Here is a 20,570-nt window from a genome sequence, read left to right on the forward strand (position 1 = left end):
TTAATAATTGTTTATTAAAATAGAACATTTTCATTTGCAGTATAATAATGTATTGATAATGCATTGGCTTCACTAATTTGTCTCTTTTCCTTCTAAATGGTCTGACTAATCAAGCACAAATCTTCTGGGATATTATTTATATGTACTTTACACCCAAAAATCGCAAAACACAAAAATATACAATTTTACTGAGCACAAAAATGTTCTGAATCCTTGGCCAGAAAACACATCGGAGTTTTCTCCGTTGCCATTGAAGATCAACCACTTAGAAAACAATGATTAAATTTTTTTAAAAAATATATAGAAATATTTGTAGAAAAGACAAAATAGTTCCCGCTTGATAAAAAAAAAAATTATATACTGGTTCTTAAAAAATGTGATGAATTTTCCCTTATTTTCAATGAAGCAGAGATTATTTTCCGGACTAGGGCAATTTTGTCTTTTCAATCAAATAGCCCTATTAATACTAGCAACGTTGCAAACCAGGCTGCAAAGATCATGATTAATTCAATTCCCAACTAAAAGATGGCAATTGAATTCATATAAACTATCTTATATACATTCCCAGTTTCGAACTAGAGAACGATCTATCCCACACAAAAACAAACTGAATAATTTACGTTTATTTTAATTTTGAATATCAAGAAGCTTAATTTATTGGTAGAGTTAATTAAAATGTTAAATAAAGACTTTAGAATTTTTTGCTTCTTTATTTCAGGGAAGTATTCACTAAAGAGATTTTTTTTTTTTTGTTATTAAAAAATCTATATATTTTAAAATTATTTAATGTTTATATAAAAGAAGAAAAATGAATAAAATAAATTTAATAGAAGTATAAATGTAATTTTTTTAGCTTTTAAAAATTTAATTTTCCTTTTTTTTTCTTTATTTTTCCCCAAATTTTCTAAAAACAAAACAAAAGTTTAAATAATCGAATACTCTAAACAATTAAATTCTCTTGCGCTGGTTCCGGTATTATCCTCTTGCTACCTAAAGACTTTTGAATCGTTTGTTTCCTTTAAAAAATTGGGATTCCCTAAACGATTCACAATAAAATTGTACGGGCAAAATCAGACTATATGTAACAAAGTGTTGGAAACTTTCATTTCTTGATCGGATATTATATAGTGAAAATTTCTTTTATGGCTCTGTAAAGAGTTCTGTATCAAGTCTTAAGACGATCTCTTCCCATTTTCCCACATCTTCGATCGTTTAATCCACTGAAAATAAGAAAAATAAGAGATCAATGGCGAATGAGGTTGTGGTATGGTGCCTAATTTCAGGTGCAGTAGCCTTAATTTTGAGTTATATTTCACTTTCAATTGTCAAAGGCAGGAGCAACAGACGACATGGGGTTGCATTCTTCCATCCATACACCAACGATGGCGGTGGTGGTGAGAGGGTCTTGTGGTGCGCCGTCAAAGCCATCCAAGAAGAAAGCTCCGATCTGGACTGCGTCATCTACACCGGCGACCACGATGCTTCTCCTGACAGTTTGATGGCTCGTGCCGTTCAACGTTTTGGGGTCGAGCTTCTATATCCACCGAAGGTTCTTCCTCTCTCTCTAAAATATATATATTTTTTTTCTGTTGTTTGGGTTTATAGTGAGATAAGTTTTTGTTTGGTTTGGTTTCTATGGTTGACTTTGGATCGATCAGGAGATTTTTGTATTGAGAATTGCTTCTTATGGGTGTCTGCTCAAAGGGGAATTTTTTTGAGGATTTTGTTGCAGTGGTTTGAATTCAAAACTCCCCAGGAAAAAAAAGGAATAAAATTTAGGAAAATTGGTGATTGGGTATGTTTCAATTTGCAAGAAGATACTAGAAATGGTGTGATTTTTGTCCCAATCTGTTCTTTTTCTATGTGGGTTGTACTGATTTTTTATACCAATATAATCCACCTGTAACGGAAGAAAGAAAAATTATTTCTTAATCCCTTAATTGTCTTGTGATGATGCCAATTTTCTAGTTCATAGTCTGAGAACATATGAATACTCGAAACTCGGATTTTTTGCTGTTATTTGATCTTTCTCCTATTCCAAAGGAAATATGCTAGAAAATTTATTCAACTAGGAAGTTATCTGGTTTTGATGTTTTCAGTTGTTTCCTGATATTTTTTTGCTCTGTGCTTGTCAGGTGGTGCATCTATATAAGAGGAAGTGGATAGAGGAAACCATGTATCCTCGCTTTACTATGATTGGCCAGAGCCTTGGTTCAGTTTATCTTTCTTGGGAAGCCTTATGCAAGTATACCCCTTTATATTATATTGACACCAGCGGATATGCCTTTGCATATCCGGTTGCACGGTTGTTTGGATGTAAGGTTATTTGCTATACCCATTACCCAACAATCAGTTTAGACATGATATCTCGCGTTCAGGACCAAAATTCGATGTATAACAATGATGCCTTGATTGCTAAGAGGTTTGTTTTCTACTTGCTATACTGTGCTTTTCTTCTAAGATATTTTCAGGTTTGATCAAAATTTGGAAGCCATGGTTATGGTTTTATGGCAATGGCTGTGTTTGAACTCTTAAGACATGGTAGCTTCCCTGTCCCTTCTCTGCATGAGACACAGGTCGAATGATTTATTGGACTGCTATGATTGTTTCTTTCCCCCTTAGTTTCCTTGTGGTTTTTTCCCCATTGAAACCTCAATGCCCATGGTTTAACACTTACACATATAAGCAAAGAGGAGTAGCAATTGCGGGTTACTAGGAACCTAGTGTTTCGATCTGATTCTGGTCTGAGTAGGTCTTGTAGATTTCATGTGGCTGTACTATGATCTCACTGATTGCGTAAGATTTTGTAGATTTTTGTGATTGTTTGCATGAATTGTATATGCCCTTTTTGATAAATTTAGGCACCTTGTGGTTTACTCGTCTTGTCTTAATGTGGAGTCTCACAATTTTTTCAACCATGGCAGCACTTGGTTATCCCTATGCAAAGTCATCTATTATAGACTATTTGGTTGGATGTATGGAACTGTAGGCTCTTTTGCACACCTTGCAATGGTCAATTCTTCATGGACTCAATCTCATATTGAAAGCCTTTGGAGAATTCCAGAACGTACCAAGCGAGTCTATCCTCCTTGTGATACTTCTGGACTTCAGGTTTGTAATCCTGTGTTTCTCCTCTTTTTCATTTAATATTATGGTACGAGTCTGTCTGGTTTAATAGGGTGCAGTTCAAACAGGCTCTTCCATTGGAAAGACTGAGAAGTTCTCCAGCAATTATCTCTGTTGCTCAATTTCGTCCAGAGAAGGTGGGCATACTTGTATAAACCTTAAAACCACTAGGTATTGCAGCTTTAGTGGCTTATGTCTGGGTCCTTTGTTACTTATAGTATTCCTGTTAAATTTGATTCTTATATCTTAGGCACACACCCTTCAACTCATGGCATTTTCAGTTGCCATTAGGAATTTGGATGCAGACTTGCCCAGACCTAAGCTCCAATTTGTGGGCAGTTGTCGGAATAAGTCAGATGAAGAAAGATTGCAAAATCTGAAAGACAAAGCCATTCAACTGAAGTTGGAGGGGGATGTGGAATTTCATAAGAATGTGATGTACAGGTCTGTGAATTGTTACTTTATATCCCACTCACTTTTCACAGCTATTTAAATCTTATGTTGAATCTAGAGGAATTTATATGAAAAATATCCAAAATAACTCTTCTAATTTACTTTTAATTCATGAGAAAGAAGGTGTTTTTAACCATACCTTCCATGCAGCAGAGAAAGACGATTTGTCTAGCAATATGAGGGTTCTCAAACAGAGGGGCTCGGTAACTATCTAGGATTTTCCCATAATGTACCTAGGTGAAAAATATTATCTTATTCAGATCATAGTTGCATATAATTAGACCATCCAAGAGGTAAAGAGAAACTTGGTGGACTCAATGGCATGATTGGTTTGACTTCTTCCTTCCTATATCGTGGATCGGGAAATTGGACACCTTGGGGCTAAAATCCCATCATGTGCTGAGCCATTTTTAGGGTGATAAATATATTCTATTCCTGCATGTATTATATCGACCATGTGCATTTGAAACTTACCAGTGGGATGGTAAAACTATAAATATTATCATGGTATTGCACAATTCTTAGAACTTTTATGCTATGTTTGGTTTGAAGAAAATAATAAGGAAAGAAAAAGAATTGTTAAGGAAAACAATTTTCTTATACTTGGTTTTACCATGGAAAATATGAAACGAAATCAAATATAATTAAAATTAATTAGAAATTTTGTACTTTCAAATTATCTAATCTTTATATAAAAGAGTTAAAATAAGTGAAATGAGATTAAAAAATAACATCTAAAAATAATTTATTAACTTTAAATTTATATTTTATTTTCTTTCACTTTTCCTTTCCTTCTTCTTTTCCTCTTTATTTTTTGTCCTTACATTTTGCCTCAATTTTTTCAAGAACCAAACATAGCCTTTAAGGTGATATCTACCTTGTACCTCAGTTTTTTTTTATATAAGACAAACGCAGAACTTGACATGAAGCTCAAGCTAGAAATTTCAAAATCTTGTACTATGCTTTTAGAAAATGCCCAAAACAAAATCAAAACTCAACGTTATTGGCTTCAAAGAATTAATATTGTTGACTTGAATAAGAATCTGTAGGTGATAAATTGGAACTTATTTTGCAGGAAGTAAATTATGGTGAAATGCCTCTGAGATGGTTTTAAGTAGTTAGTCTCCTTTTATGGTATTGAATTCCATTATCCCAATTTTATTTATTTTTTCAATTCTTAAATTCTCACCATCTGCAGGGACCTGGTGGGACTTTTGGGAGGTGCTGTTGCGGGGATCCATGGTATGATCGATGAGCACTTTGGCATAAGTGTTGTAGAGTACATGGCTGCTGGTGCCATCCCAATTGGTAGGCATTACAGTACTCTTCTGTAGGCTATTTTTGGTTCCTAGAAAGTACAAATGGAAGAAAAAAATGTTACGGAAAATAATTTTTCATCTTTGGTTTTTTTATGGAAAAAAAGAAAGAAAATCAAATATAATTAAAATTAGTTAGACAAATATGTATTTTAAAATTATTTAATCTTTATATAGAAGAGTAAAAATAAGTTAAATAAGTTTGACATAGTATAATTTTTTTTTTTACTTTATATCTATTTTTTTATTTTTCTTTATGTTTTTATTGTCATTTTTATTTTCTTTCTTCTGCATTTTCACTCAAATTTTGTGAGAACCAAACATAGCTACAGTATAAACATGCTTCTATATGCATCATGGCTGCTGATACTTTTCCTTTGTGCTTCAGCTAATAATTCTGCTGGCCCGAAAATGGACATTGTTTTAGAAGAAGATGGACAACAAACAGGGTTTCTTGCACAAACTGTGGAAGAATATGCAGATGCCATACTTAAAATTTTGAGGATGCCAGAAACCAAGAGACTGGAGATGGCTGCAGCTGCAAGAAGACGTGCAGGCAGATTTTCAGAGCAAAGATTTTACGAAGATTTCAAAGCTGCAGTAAGACCCATTCTCAGCCATGCTTCCTAGTAATGGAAAAACATTAGATTAGACACTGAAAATTAGAGAACAGAGAAATTTTAGATAGCTAGTTTCCTCTTCATACCTGTCAGAAAGAAAAGGGTTTATCCTTGAGATAATAGGTTATGTTTTCCAGAATAATTGAGACACATTTTGTAACAGTGATCAGGGATAGATTTTACTTGGAAATAATGATTCTTGAGCTTCATTTGTTTCCTCTTGAAGGAGGTTGATATTTGAAAACCAGCAGAGCAAAGAGCAAGGAGATCAAATCACTAGATGGCTTGAGATTGGAGAGAATTGAATTCAGTGTTCTGTATTTGTATGTTTTTGATGGGAATCTAGGGATCTCAATTTTTTTTGGCCATTTTGGAACTGGGAAATGTCAGTTTGAGAATTTATATTTTATATACCAACTTAAGCTTTTTCCGAGAAAATCTTTGTAAGGATTGAGTTTATACTTGTGGAAATAGTAACGAATTTGACACTTTCTCCATGAGTACTTTTCCTCAACGCTTGGTGCTGGTTGGTTTTCTTGTCCATTGACACTTTCTCTCTGAATACTTTTCCTCAAAGCTAAGTGCAGATTAAGGAAAAATGATTTCTCCATGTTTGAATTATCGTTATGAATATATATATAGAAGTCTAATATAATTAAAAAAATATGAATTTAAATTATATAATTGTAAAATGTGTTTGGATGAGTGTAAATATAGTTTATTAACTTTTTTTTATTTTTCTTTTCTTTGTATTTTTCTTCAAAATTTTCCGAGAATCCAGGGCTCTCTATTGGGTCTCCTGGACCCAAGCCCGTTGTTTGGATGAGTGTAAATATGGTTTAGAAAACAATGGGCTCCCTATTGGGCCTCCCGAACCCAAACCCACTCCATCCTTACACCCCATTAGTGGGCCTCGCAACCAGCTGGTCGGCCCAACTCGTGTCTCACAAGCGCTATAAAACAGCGTGACGATAAGAAGAATTTGCGACCCTCCCTTATCGTCCACCTCAAACAACACCCCGACACACTCTCTTAATGGTTGGACCTTAGATCTCCACAACAATGGCTGTTTCTCTGAACTCAGTCCTCGGCTTCAACTCTACGGTACTTCTCACCTTCATTCTCCTTCATCTGCTTTTTGTTTTTTTTTCCATTAGGCGATGCATTTCTTGATATTTGAGTTCTGTTACAAATCTTGAATTTGAGATCTTTGGATTGGCATGATTTTATCATATGATCAATTCGGATTGAAAATTAAAATGTAATTATGTTGATTCGGCTCTTTTTGGTTGAATTGATGGAATTTTATTCAATTTCGAATTCATTTGTTTCGAAATGAAGCTTTTTTTTTTTTTTCAACAAGTGAACCGCTTGATTCAGTGGAGTTTCCAATCATGGCCTGTTTTCAGCAGATTCAAGCGGAGAGGTATGAAAATAGTCAAAATACATAACAAAAAACAAAAAAAATAAAAAAATAAAAAATTTCGAAATAGCTGTTGTTGTTGTGTACCCTCCGAGGTCGAACCTCTCCGGGTCCGGGCCTAGAAGCTCAGGGAACTTTGGGTGCTAGTTTTTAGAAAATATGGGCTTGTTTAGTTTTGTTTTCTTGGAAAACAGATTTCTGAAGTGCCATTTTCCCCCATTTTTGTAGGAAACAGATAATATCAATTTACTGTGGTCCGAAAATGTATCCTACTTTTCAACTCTGTTTGAAAAAGAACCGTTTTGAAGAACAAGTAGCTGAACAAATTTTTGAAGTTTTTCTGTCCTTATTTTGTTCTCTAGGATACATTTTCAAGGAACAGAACCATGACTCTATTTTCCTTGTTCTCACAACTGGTAATTAAAAATCAAGGCTCCCTTGTTGATATATTTAATTTTTTTTTTTTTTTTCTGTCATTCAAACAGTAACATGGACCCAAGGAATTAACTTAAAAGATTTGGTAAACTGCTATGCTGGCTGGTTCACCTAGAGACATATTAATTTTATAACCTTATTTTCCACATGAGGAGCATTCTGACGTTGAAAGTGGATCATGATTATCCATGCTGCACTGGTGACTACCCTCTTAGCCGACTGTCCACATATTTAACTAGAATGTTCCAATGATTTTTTCAAAATGATTTCATATTTTCCAAGCTTATTGATATAAAACTTGCAATTCAGTGCGGGGGTTTGAAGTAATTACTCATCCTTTTACCACTTGCTTCTTCCTTCATGTTGAAAACCCTTTATTTCTATTTTGGAATTTTTTGTAAATAAGGTGGGAACTTGGGTTGGCTAAAAAGGGATGAGAGGAAAGCCTTGGGGTATGCTCAATTCTGCAATTTTGTTTAGGCTTTTGAGATTCTCAATCACTCTTTTTGATGGCGAGGAATAGTGAGTGAAGACGGTTCTTAGATGAGGGAATCATTCCTCTCTTAAAAAAAATGGACTAGAATGCTTCTATTGATAGAGCTTTCACATCTGTGTATAAAATTGCTTTTTGCTGTTCCATTCCAGAGAGTGACTCTCAATGAGGCTTAATCTGCCTTTACTAAAGATCTTGATTCAGAATGTTGAGATATATTAGGTAGTTTTAACATTTCATAAATGCGACCAAGGACATGACAAATGTGCTTTTGCTCCACTCTTATATTGAGTTGATGATAGAAAAGTTGTGTGAATTGTCTCTGGAAATTGATAACTCCAGAGAGGTTATGCCACTTTTGGAGTGTTTTAGAACCAAAAATGATATCATGTTTCTTCAAGAAGTCGTAGGACAACCCTAGGATGGTTGCCTACACTCAAATAGGTGGGCTAGAGTTTTTATTTTTAGGGTGTAAGGAGAGGAACAAGGAATAAAGTTTATGGTAGAGAAAAATAAAATACAAAAAATAAAGAGAAAAGATATGACGAAGAAGAGATGAAAACCTTAGAGTTTCACTAAGGCTTTCTAGGAGTTTCACTTAGAAGAAAATCAATGGAGTCTCACCATTGAGGATTGCAATACTTTGCAAATAAAAAAACATAATATTATTAACATCAATCAATTCATCATCGATTAGCCTTATTTATAGGCTTCTCTAGAAATTCAAAGTCTACTAGGATTCTAATAAGTTATTATGATTCTAATTCTAATTATCTTATAACCTGATTAGCTAATCTTGATTTGATTCCAAATACTAATCATGTTTTAATTCCAACTAATTCTAATCTTAATTTAATTTCAAGTAATACTAATCTTATTTTAATTGCAATTAATACTAGTTTCCTTTTTGATGTATATCTTGGAGATTCATCCTCATCACTATTTGATATGTAGTTTGTTGGGTCTAGAGAAAATATGGCACCTTTTAGGACTTGGACTATTTGAATGAGAAGAAGCATCAACATGTCTAGCTTCTTATGTTGTATTCATTTTCTCATGTAGGAGAGAAAACTTCCAGCTTAGTGAAAAGATGGCAGTAGATTCAATTAAAAATGTTAGATTCATCAGTTTGGAAATTCTGATTGTTAAATTCATCAATATGGACCTTTTTATTCTTTGTTAACAATTGTGTTGCTTAATGAGCTTCGATGGTCCAAAGAGGTGTTTCTATCCATGATAAGTATGTGTGATGCCCAACAAATGATTGCAGATCTTCATTTTAGAAGAAAATTAATGCATTTCAATTTTGTGGTTGGACAGACAGAGAACTTACCTTTATGACTTATAATTTGATAGTGTAGAAATTTTGCAATGCCTTTTATGCCCCTCATTTGTTGACAATTTGTTTCTCCTTGCAAAGCTTCAAGCCAAATACCAGCATGTTTCGAGATCTCCTGTTGGAGTTTCACTACTGAAGGTCACCCCTAGCTCATCCTCCTTGGGGGTGTTTGAGTCAAAGAGATCCATAAAGCACAAAAGATGGGACTCGGGTCTTTTAGTTGCAGATAGTGATCAAGTTGCTGGGGAGACCAGTGAGAAAAGCTCTGGAAGTGTAGATTCTGAAGATCAGGTCTTAGCAGTGAATCCTTCATCCTTGGATTATGCAGCAGGAAATGGCCAATTTCAAACTAATATTGTCAATGAGTCAGAGCCTCAAACTTTTGAGGCTTCTAAGGGTTCTACTGTTTCATCAGATCTGAAGCAGAACACAGGATCCTCTCCTGATTCACAATCTAAGCCCAAAAGATCTCCATTAACTGCAAGAGAGAGACTAAGGGCAGCAAGGGTTCTCAGCCGTTACACAGAAACAACGTCATCTAAATCAGAACTAGGCAGCAAAGTTTTGGATGCTCTAAGAGCAAGTGATAAAGGGAAGAGAAGGTCTGGCCTTCCAGAAGCCCCTACAAACTTGTTTGATGACAGCAAGCGAGGGTTGCCGAAACAGGGCCTGACCTTTCAGTTTCCAGGCGGTGTTGATCTGTTTATCATTGCTTTCTCATTTGTTTTTATCAGCACAGTGATGTTTGCAACAACTTACATAGTGTGGAAAGCCGGTGCCATCCATTTTAATGAGTACTAAGTTGGATGGCAATGGGTTTTTTTTTTTTTCTTCTAGATGGGCTTGCCTCATCCATGAGAACCACAAGCTATCTTCACTTCAGGTACCTTAGATGCTTTGCTTTTTGTGGTTAGGATTTTACCTCTTCTTTCAGGCAAGGTATATACTTCATTGTACAAAGAATTGGTCGGCCGACAATGATATACAATGTCATTTTTATTCGCCTTTCTGCTTTGTATTCTTTCTTTCTATTTTATTTTATTTTTTCTTTTTATAGGCAAACAAAAATTATATTAAAAGGTGAAGGGGCACAAAAGCTTATATGGTTATACAAAGATACCAAAAGGTCAAACAAAGAGGAGAGAGAAATGAAAAACAACTCCCTCTCCCTATTTAGAGCTGGTTAACAAAGTCTATATGGACATTGAGCAATCTCTTATATACATTCTAACCCACTTCAAAAAAGTATATATAAAGGATTATTTAATTGCTTGGTCAACTCTATTAGAATTTTCACATGCTCTCTTATTTATCTCCTTTCATATGATTCAACATAAGCACAAAGGAGCAAATGTAAGCTTTCTTCCTCTTTATCCCAACAAAAGATCCATGCTAACTCAAAAGAGCATCTTCACCTAATGTATCCCAAATAAAGAGTAAATCAACTATCATAAGATGGATGCTTTTGAGCAATGAGGAAGGATATGATTAATTATTTCTTCTCCTCTAGTGTATATGGTATCTGTTTAGAAACTTTCATCCCCTCCTTTTAAGTTGGTCCAAAATTAAGATCCTTTCCCAAACTGCTTCCTAAGCAAAATGCAGATCCTCAGGAAACCCAATGATTCCAAACTATACTTGCAGGAAAAGACTTCATTCTTCTATAAGACAAAAAGAAGTTAAGAGATTTAATTAAAAATTTGCCACACTTTGAATTTAGCGAAACCATTTTATCTTTGTTGTCCCTACAAATTGACTACACTTGTAGTCTCCTAAAAAAAAGTATTCATTCCATCTAGTTCCCAATCACGGGTTTGTCTTGTAAAACAGGGGTTCTAGTAGTCTCCCTCCCCAACTTGCTCCCACACCCTGCTACCCATTCATCTTTGGCTAGGAAAAGACTATCCCAATAGGACGTTATTATACCAATTATTTTTTCAAAATTTCACCCTTTAGCTATTGCCTACCTTAAACTTACTTTACTATTAAATGCTATATAATTTCATGAATCAGTTGAGAGTTGACTTGCCCTTGAGGCTTGGCTCAAGTGGTAAAGGGAAGAGGAAGGTTTGTGAGAGGTTCTAGGTTCAAGTTCCAATGGGGACAAAAGTTTACCTATCCCCAAAAAAAAAAAAAAAAAAAAAAGAGGGTCGAGAGTTGACTTACTGAAGAGCTATTCCCTAACTGTATTATTTGGTCTTACAATCACCCAACCCATGTTTTACTCAATCAAGATTGTTTTTAGTTTTCTCATGTTTTACTTTATCAAAATCAATTTTAGGTTAGATGCAAAGGAACCTTAGATAAACATAATGTTTGGAGATGAGGCTGAACTAGACAGGTCCACAGCTCACCATCTAGTTCAGCCTGAGATTTATCATTTGTCCAAAGGCGAGATGTAATGGAAACTTGGTCCTTAAGGTGAAAAGTTTCAGATATTATGCTTGCAAATTGTTGCTTGTTGTCTTTGCTTCATCCAAATTTGGGAGTATTTCTGCTGTATAGAAATGACATGCAAGGGCTCATGCAATTGAGGAGGGTAAACATATCTCAATTCCAACTATAGCTGTGATTTATGTTTTCATGTGAAAACAGATATCTTTTTGGATCTTTGTAGCATATCCATGCTCTAGGAAGTTATGCTTTTATCTCTTCTAAATCAATCAATGTACCATACTCATTAAAATTGCTTCTGGACATTCGTAATATGCCCAAAGGTAATTTTCCCTGAACTACGAACATCCTCACAGTGAAATTCTTGATTCAATTTGCCAACTCATCATAAGCTGCTGCAATGATTCCTACCTGATATTTGGATTCTTTTGGCATAGGATTGAATTATTAACTTCAAATATGCCTCAAGACGGTGATGTACCCGATTAGCTGGACTTCAATTAGCTGGATTTTTAACTAGATGTAGACCATATGAAACAGTACTTGTTGAGTTTTTTTCTTTTCACCACAGATCTGGAAGCCGTGAGTCCGTGACTTCCTTTTCTTGTATGGTAGGCAAGATATTAATTAGACTAAGAAAGGGAAGAGGATACAGAATAAAAAAGTTGTGTCTTTGGCATGCTGTCCAATCAATCTAATGTATTCTGTTTCTGCTTCATTTCAATCTCACCTAAGTGCCGTGCCTGACCACCTCAGGCCAAGTTGCCTTTTGTCACATCTGGAATTACAGGTTTTGTAGGTAAAACTTTTCTTTTGTTGCTTAGGTGGCCACAGGATTTGTAGCATCTCCTCAATCTATAGTGATCCTCAAATTTTTCTTATAGCTGTGGATAGACTATTCTGCTCATACAGCTCTAGTTTGAACTTTTATGGGAAGTTAGTTATAGAGCCAAAGTTTTGACGGAGACATGTAGGTGTAGCTCAAAGTTTACCTTTTCCTTTTAACTCAACTAATACAGGAGACCAAGGTTAACTCTCTCTCTCTCTCTCTCTCTCATTCATTAGAATGAAGAATATTTTCAGTGATCTTCTATGGTGATTACAGTGCTGAATAGATATTACAACACTACTTATGTGCTAAACTACGTGTAGAGTACAGTGAAGTAATGATTATCCTTTTCTTTTCCACTTCAACAAGTGCTCAAACACCCCATATGAAGCTTAAAATGATTGAAATTATTATGCTTGCTTCAAGGTTTCTTGTTGGTTGTTCTATAATGATCTGCCATGTTTATCACTCCTGAGTTCTTATAATCTGTCCTCTCCAATCAACAAAATATCATAGGCACATGGGTTGGCAACTTGTGCCATCTAACCGATAAAGGCATACTGGTTATATCCATTGTATGCCTTGATTTGGCACATTTTCATTGTGACCCCTGCCGACGATGTCAAAGTCTTTTGCTGTTTGAACAAGAAATGGGGGCAATGGGACCCAAAATGCTGCACTGAAGAATCCAAACTCCTAGCAGAGAGTAGATAAAAGGAAGAAGAAGAGATGGGAACCATAAGCACCACACGTTGCTCAGAGATAGAATTTACAGAGTGGTTGATTGGTAGTCGTATCAATCTTTTAAGTCCTCTTTATGGTGATTTACAATGATGAATGAGATTTGGGTCCTACCCAGAGACCAGTTGGTGATTCTGGTTGAAGCCCCTTGTTTTCTTGTGCAGTACTATCTTTATCATCAGGGAAAATAAATGAAAGTGGACAAGCCAAGCCACTAAAATGAGTGGCCTCAGTAGAGATCAATCTGAGAAAACTTAGGATTGTCCCCGTTTGCTTACCCTCGGTTGTTCGGTTATAAGGATATACTAATCAGGTTGCGAATAAGTTTTACAAAAACCCTCCTCTGCTCTGTTCCATTTAGCAAAAAGCAACATCCAATATAGGGTTTCACTGTCCTTAGAGCCAAACACAACTCCACTCCCGACACACAATAATACCATGGTTGAAAATGCATGTACATGTAGGAGAAAGATTGCCAAAGAGCTGCATAAATGTGATGGTGATTGCAATAGAGTGAATAATTTTAGGCTCTGTAAATACAAAATTAAAAAAAAAAGAAAAAATAAAAAAACTCAACCAGAAGTACCATGAAGATACTTACACCACTTTGTATTATGGTGATAAATTTCTAGTTGCTATTTCTCATTGTTTACTAGATTGATGTTCTTGCCATGTCTATATATGATACTTCTTCCCATCTGTTCTTGACACACAGTATGTTTCGATTTCTTGTCCAGTTTTCTGTGAGCATGGGATGCTTATCTGCATCACCATTTTTCGGTAGTCATGAAGATCCTTTTAAGATTTAGCCGATTTGTTTTCATGAGTAAAGGTAAAATTTTAGGTTTGAGGTGACTGGCGGATAAGGCCAAACACAATTTGTATTTGACCAATTAAAGGTTACTAGATATCACACCAATCGCCATCACGATATAAAGATCACATATTAGTAGTGCAGAAACAGTAGGCGTGTGTGTGTGTGTGTGAGTGATAAAAAGGAGATAGATTTGTAGCTGGATATGAGAGAGGTTGTTTGTTGGACATGGAGAATTGCCTTTATTCTGGTTGGGCTCAAGAGGCTGATTGCACTCAATGTGATGCAGCACCTGTACTTCCATGGCTGCCACCTCCTCATGTTTCTGCCTCATTCCAATTCCATGGATTCCCTTCATGGTCTTTACCCGTTGAAAAGATGGCAACAGAGGATAGATCAGATGAGAGGACTGCAACAGCTTCCAAGAGCCACAGCCAGGCGGAGAAGCGGCGTAGGGATAGAATCAACGCGCAGCTTGCCACTCTCAGGAAGCTAATCCCCAAGTCTGAAAAGGTACTGCATCTTTTTCTCTTTCGATCATCCCTTTTTTCTTGATTACTTGAGTCAGCCCATGTCTGGAATTCTTGTGTTTATGCATGTTTTCCGGTATTATCTTGAGAATTAGTAGTGGAAAACAGTTTGGTTGGTTATGCTTAGTCCTTAAAAATGTTACGAAGCCTACATATATCCTTTGTTAGAGTCTGAGCAGATCGATATCTCTTTACTGCAGATGGACAAGGCAGCTCTCCTAGGAAGCGTAATCGATCATGTCAAGGATCTGAAGAGACAAGCGATGGAAGTGAGCGACGTTTTCACAGTTCCAACTGAAGTTGATGAAGTGACCGTGGACTGTGAATTTGATCAAGGATTAGTCCCCAACAACACCATTAAAACCCCAGAGAATATCTTCATCAAAGCATCCGTCTGCTGTGAAGATCGTCCAGAGCTGTTCTCAGAGCTCATCCGAGCTCTCCAAGGCCTGAAACTGACAACGATTCGAGCAGATATGGCGAGTTTGAGTGGCAGAACTAAAAGCATTCTGGTTCTTTGCAGCAAGGATGACAGCAACAGTGTCTGCATTAGCACTCTCAAACAGTCCCTTAAAGTGGTTTTGAGTAGAATTGTTTCATCATCCACAGCTTCAAACTACCGCATTACAAGCAAAAGGCAAAGGTTCTTCTTGCCCTCTAATTTCCCACAATGATCTTCTTCTTCTTCCTCCTCCTCCTCCTCCCTCAGATCTTCCCCAAATTTCTGGTTTTTCCTCTACTGTAAAAAATGAAATTTCCCACCATTTCTGGTGAAGAAATCAATCATGTGGTGCATACTATTCATATGAATGATATGGGTTATTCTCCCCCTATATAAGAAAAAGCAAACTTCTCATTATATGATCTCCTTTTACCTCTTCAAAAGCAAAAGTTTGTAGGTCCCCCCATTGTTGTGTAAGTAGTAGTCTGAAAGAGTATCAAACTTTCGATTATTGAAAGCATTGGGTTTTATTTTTATTTTTATTTTAAAATTTAAATACATATTAAATTATAAATTCGAAAGAAAAAAATCATCAAGCAATATGGGTGTTCTTCCCACAAACCTTACTGCATTTGTTGTTTGATCTACTTAGGCATAATCCCGGATGTAGCTTCCATGTTTTTCCAAAGGGTACCTGGCCTGGGCCTGGGCCTTAGTCCAAAAGCCCATCCCTCAATTGTCACTTTTTTTTTTTAGGGTCTCATCAGTTGAATAGTATCGAATCAAAACAGATTAGATTGATATCGAAAGAGATAAGAGATTGATGTTATTTGAAAGGATATTGGATTGATTTGAACAACAAGCTTCATTTGAAATAATTCTGGGTTTATTTAGACCATAATTTCAAAGTAAAATCTTGATGGTGTGACGAAAGTTTAATCAAACATTTAGAGTTATGAACAAAATTCTTCATTTTCTCTATTGTTGCTTAGACTGCTCTACAAAGAAACAATTCAAAGCACTTTAGATTTGTTCTAAGAAAATAGAAAATAATGTGCTTCATTTCAAAAAATAACGAAAAGGTTATGAAGATTAATTAAAAATAAAACATTATATATAAAATTTATTTTTTTAAAATATTTAGAAACATAGATAAAAAATTAAAAAATATTTCAAATTCTCAAACAAAACGTCAAAATTGTTCTTAAACTATAAAATTGTTCAAACACATCCTTGAGCTGCCCACCCTCTAATTTAACAACTAAGATTTAACTTGATTGATTATAAATGTATAACCCCTTTTCAATAATTGAGGCTTAAGAATATGGAAGGATGGAAAAGGGGTGGGGAGATGATGCAGAGGCAAGAGAGAGAGAGAGAGAGGGAGGAAAAGAGGGAATTAAAAGGCAGTTTCAAGAAAGGGAGTGCGGAGTGGAGGCCTTGGCATATACGGCGGTTTTAAAGCAGAGTCTGAGTAACGCCCGGCCCCAATCTCCAATGTCGCACTGCCTCCCACACTCCCCCCACCCCTTTTACTAGTCAAAACCACCAAAAACAGAAACCCAAAAGTCTTTTCAATTTTGATGGCTCACAGTGATTTTAATATTTTATTGCCCATCATCACCGTCCGATCAAGATAAATCCAAACTCAAAAAATAAACTAAAAAAAATTAAAAAAAATATTATTTTGATAATTAGGAACCAAAACTGCCACGGTTTCGGAGTTGAATAACGCATATATAGAATAGAAGAATAAGGAAAAGCCGTTACTGAATCAGTTAAAAGAGGAAGTTATAACTCCCTTCGTCATCTCTCCAACCTCATGCATCAACTCAACCCCAAACCCTAACTGAATCTTTACTCTATACGCGCTTATAACGACTCAATGCTTATATATACATTCATCTTTGACTGCCCTTTTCGTTTTAGATGAAACCCAACTCATTTACAAATTTTTAATTAATTTTTTCGCCGATGACTCTGACCACCGGCGGTGATCGGATCAAGGGTTCTTGGAGCCCACAAGAGGATGCTTCTCTTGTCAAGCTTGTTGAGGAGCATGGTCCCAGAAACTGGTCTCTGATCAGCGCCGGCATACCAGGTCGTTCCGGCAAGTCGTGTAGGCTGAGGTGGTGCAATCAGCTTAGTCCGGAGGTGCAGCACCGGCCATTTAGTCCGGCAGAGGACGCCGTCATCGTTCAGGCGCATGCCGTTCACGGCAACAAGTGGGCTACTATTGCGCGTATCTTGCCCGGGCGGACGGATAATGCGATTAAGAATCACTGGAACTCGACTCTCCGGCGGCGTCGGGTTGGGGAGCTGTCGTCGGCGTCGTCAGAGTCGAACTCAGCGATGAAGCGCCCGAGTTTTGATGCAACAGTGTCGTCCGAGTCGGACTCGGGACTAAAGCGGCAGCTCGTTGGCGCATCGCCGGAGCACAACAGCTGCGATAGGGTTAAGGCCGAGCCGGAGACGTCGCTAACGCTATCCCCGCCGGGAGATAGTGTGGTAACGTTACCCGTGGGTGATAGAGTGGAGGATGCTCGAGATGAAGGGGCGCGCATCACGAGGAAAGAAGGGGAGAGGTGTGCGGTGGAGATGGCGGACACGTGCTTGGTAAAGATAATACAGCGTATGATAGCGGAGGAGGTTAGGAATTACTTCATCGCGTTACGGGCAGAGGATGGGCTTCGGGTTAGGCCTGAGCTCGACCCAGCGGCCCAAAATAATCCCTAAAATCTTATACCAAAAGTTTCAGTCTCACAGCTGTCTTTCTTTTTATACCGACAACGTTAGAGCTGGGTGGTTGAGGAATGGCAGCTGAAATTTTAGATGAATCAGTAGTTTTAATACTTGTTTTTTAAAAAAAAAAAGAAAAAAAAACTTTTATTTCACTCTTTTCTAACCTTACATCTACCAACAATGGAAAAGGTTCTACTTTGAGAAAAGTTGATGGTAATTTGAAGATCAAATCTTCTCTAACCCCTCTCTCATTCACGGATGGGTATGCCAATTATTTGTACTAGTTTGAATGATGAATTGAATACCAGATTCCGGTCTAGGAGATCTCGGTGGATGGATCTGCGTATTAAAAAAAAAACAATGGCAACCTATTCTAAGGCATCAATGGGTACCAAGCCAAGGACCTAGAACCTTCCGGGGCATCCAACTGTTAGGCTGTGTTATTATTCCAACACGAATAGATCACAAATGTGCGTAATGTTACAGAGAATCTGAGGCTCCAAAGTTCACATAGTACACAAAAGGACCCCAGGCAGCAAAGCTAAGGAAAAACCCCAAAGCCCCTCCCCCTCTCATCAATCAACAAAATAAGAAACCCCATCTAAGAAATTCAAAGAGAGATTAGAAAACATGTTTCAAACCCTAAGGCGAGGAGTCATCCACATGTTTCAGGTCCCTGGCAAATTTAATCCTCTTTTTAACACAATGATCAACTAATTTCTTTAGTCCATCACATATTCCACCAAGATACATACTTTTCTCAAGGTGCATCCTTTAATTTTAAAGGATCCAAATATAAAATTCTCCCCCCAACTGCATTCCCTTTGAGAATTGTAATTACAATTGTTTAGGTTTGCTGATGGGAAAAAATAAAACAAACAACATTCTCCACCCTTGACAACAAAATTAATGTTGATGACTTCCAGAGAGAGTCTCCTGATGCATCTTGAAAATCCATTCACACATTTCCCCTTATAGAGGCCCCATACCAAGGTAAAAACACCCATGAATGCTTAATAATATAACAGAGCCATATACATATACACAACACCGGCAAGATGATATACAGCAAGAGAGGCTTTCCCGCACTATCCCCAAGATATGTACTGACCCAACACTAGGCTGAATAATCATGATAAAGATTAAATGTCTAGATTGGTGATCAAGTACAAAACCCAACCTCCTCAAGAAAGGCCAGATGATTATGATAGAAATTTAATTTCAAGATTGGTCAAACATATGCATTCCCGACCCCTAAAAATACCCAAATCTGATGCTCTTATGCTTAATGAAACAACTCCTAAAGCGGAAAATTAGAACTTATTTCTGTAGAATCTCAAAAGAGAAATTTCCTGGTAACATGGAGGGAAAACAAGACAGCAAGCTTAGGTAGAAATTTAAGCCCAACTGTAATTCCCTTACAATCCCCTTTGTCAAACTCCAAATAAAAAGAAAAATCATCAACAGAGAAACTTCCTGGAAACTGCAGGAAAACCCCGCTATAATCCCTTTGTGAAACTCCATATTATTTATATAGAGCACCAGCAAACTAACTTCCTGAGAACAATGGGAAAACATGACAACAAGCTTAAATTGGAATTCAAACCAAATGGAAACCCCACTACAATCGCCTTTGTGATTGGGCTTAAACCATGGTTCTACCAACTTTTTAGTTCCATGACATCTGCAGTTACAATAGGAGTCACAGTTTCCATATACTATTCCAGGAAGGCTAAATCAAACCCAAAAAACCCTAAAAAAATTCATCAGCAATTCACCCAAGAAAATGAGATTCATCAACATAAAGAAATCTTAATAACCAAAACACAGTAGCATAATCCAAGTGTGAAGATTCTCCAAACTGAATCTAAACAAAATGTATCAGAACATTAAACAAGATAAAACTTCGACCAAACGGTACTGACTTATAACAAAAAAAACGACTCTAAACGGAGAAAACGAAACTGATGAGGACCGTTCATTGGTTCGCCTACTTGGATCTCTGCCTCATCTTTCGGCGCTTCCTCTTCAACCTCCTCATACGCTTCTTCTTCCACTGATAAAAAACCAACAAACGAAACAACAACCGAATCAATCGTCGCCATTCAATTACAAACCGAAGTTCTAGAAACAAAAATCGAAAGGTTCATATACGTAGAGAGATCGGTGAAGAAGACATACCTTAGCTCTCATGGTGATCGGGTGATGATAGCCTTCCTTCTCTGTAAAACCCTAATTTTTCTGCTAGGCTGCTGGTAAAGAGGGCAGAGATTTTGGGTCTTGAGGGCTGTCGAAGTATTTATAGGTGAACCCTAGGGGTGATGGGCTTATTTGGATGTTGGTTTTAGGCCCATGTTTACTGGGCTCAATATCAAGTCATATCACTTGTTGGGTCTGAGCCTTGCATGAGGGACGGGCTCATATGACCCAAAAAAAACAGGGGGGGCGGCGGCTGTACCATCTACGAATGGGTCCATTCCTTTGGTCTTGGGTTTTGGGCCGCCCTCTGTTAGGCCAGGTGGGTCTTCGGATCACACCTCTTTGACTATATTGCTGAAAATAGTTATTGAAAACACTTCTTTAAAACAGTTTTCAATTGTTTTTAAGAAATAAAATTTTATTTCGAAACTTAAATATAATACTTTGCATTCATATACAATATAAAAATTCACAAAATATTCTTCATATTTCCAATTTTTGTTTAGAATACTTTAAAAGAACACCTAAACATACTTCAAATTTGTTTTTTTTTTTTTAAAAAAAAAAACTTATCTTCATAATCAATTTTCAAAAAATTGTTTTCAATATTGAACATGCTTTTTAATATATAAAATTGTTTTCAAAACAATTTCCAAATATACCATCAATTTGTA

The 20,570-nt window shown here is 36.5% G+C and overlaps 4 protein-coding genes and 1 long non-coding RNA gene across 6 annotated transcripts; 4 read left to right on the forward strand and 1 right to left on the reverse strand.

Moving 5' to 3' along the window:
- Positions 1-544: 544 nt before the first annotated feature.
- Positions 545-5,953, forward strand: LOC100250164 (GDP-Man:Man(3)GlcNAc(2)-PP-Dol alpha-1,2-mannosyltransferase). Of its 2 annotated transcripts, none has more exons than XM_002271514.5 (7): positions 545-1,549; positions 2,136-2,422; positions 2,925-3,111; positions 3,195-3,263; positions 3,377-3,570; positions 4,778-4,887; positions 5,284-5,953. In XM_002271514.5, the coding sequence occupies exons 1-7, from the start codon at positions 1,247-1,249 to the stop codon at positions 5,523-5,525; spliced, it is 1,392 nt and encodes a 463-aa protein (XP_002271550.1). In that variant the 5' UTR covers positions 545-1,246; the 3' UTR covers positions 5,526-5,953. The 2 variants fall into 2 exon arrangements, with proteins under 2 accessions (XP_002271550.1, XP_010658256.1); XM_010659954.3 differs by having other exon boundaries at positions 712-1,549; positions 3,186-3,263.
- Positions 5,954-6,480: 527 nt separating this feature from the next.
- LOC100255332 (uncharacterized) lies at positions 6,481-10,210 on the forward strand. Its single transcript, XM_002270630.5, has 2 exons — positions 6,481-6,619; positions 9,287-10,210. The coding sequence occupies exons 1-2, from the start codon at positions 6,578-6,580 to the stop codon at positions 10,004-10,006; spliced, it is 762 nt and encodes a 253-aa protein (XP_002270666.1). The 5' UTR covers positions 6,481-6,577; the 3' UTR covers positions 10,007-10,210.
- Positions 10,211-13,914: 3,704 nt separating this feature from the next.
- On the forward strand, positions 13,915-15,372 carry LOC100265720 (transcription factor bHLH51). The gene is made up of 2 exons (XM_002272632.5): positions 13,915-14,496; positions 14,714-15,372. Exons 1-2 carry the CDS (start codon positions 14,212-14,214, stop codon positions 15,185-15,187), a joined length of 759 nt encoding a protein of 252 aa, XP_002272668.2. The 5' UTR covers positions 13,915-14,211; the 3' UTR covers positions 15,188-15,372.
- Positions 15,373-16,457: 1,085 nt separating this feature from the next.
- On the forward strand, positions 16,458-18,109 carry LOC100260493 (transcription factor MYB77). Its single transcript, XM_002272670.5, has one exon. It carries the CDS (start codon positions 16,930-16,932, stop codon positions 17,689-17,691), a length of 762 nt encoding a protein of 253 aa, XP_002272706.1. The 5' UTR covers positions 16,458-16,929; the 3' UTR covers positions 17,692-18,109.
- A 1,380-nt stretch (positions 18,110-19,489) lies between these two features.
- On the reverse strand, positions 19,490-20,042 carry LOC100852682 (uncharacterized). Its single transcript, XR_787117.3, has 2 exons — positions 19,879-20,042; positions 19,490-19,753 (listed from the first exon to the last, which is right to left on the reverse strand). It is a non-coding gene; the product is annotated as an uncharacterized LOC100852682 (long non-coding RNA).
- Between the last annotated feature and the right edge of the window lie 528 nt (positions 20,043-20,570).

The sequence above is a fragment of the Vitis vinifera genome, chromosome 13 (assembly GCF_030704535.1).
Source record: "Vitis vinifera cultivar Pinot Noir 40024 chromosome 13, ASM3070453v1".
Lineage (NCBI taxonomy): Eukaryota > Viridiplantae > Streptophyta > Magnoliopsida > Vitales > Vitaceae > Vitis > Vitis vinifera.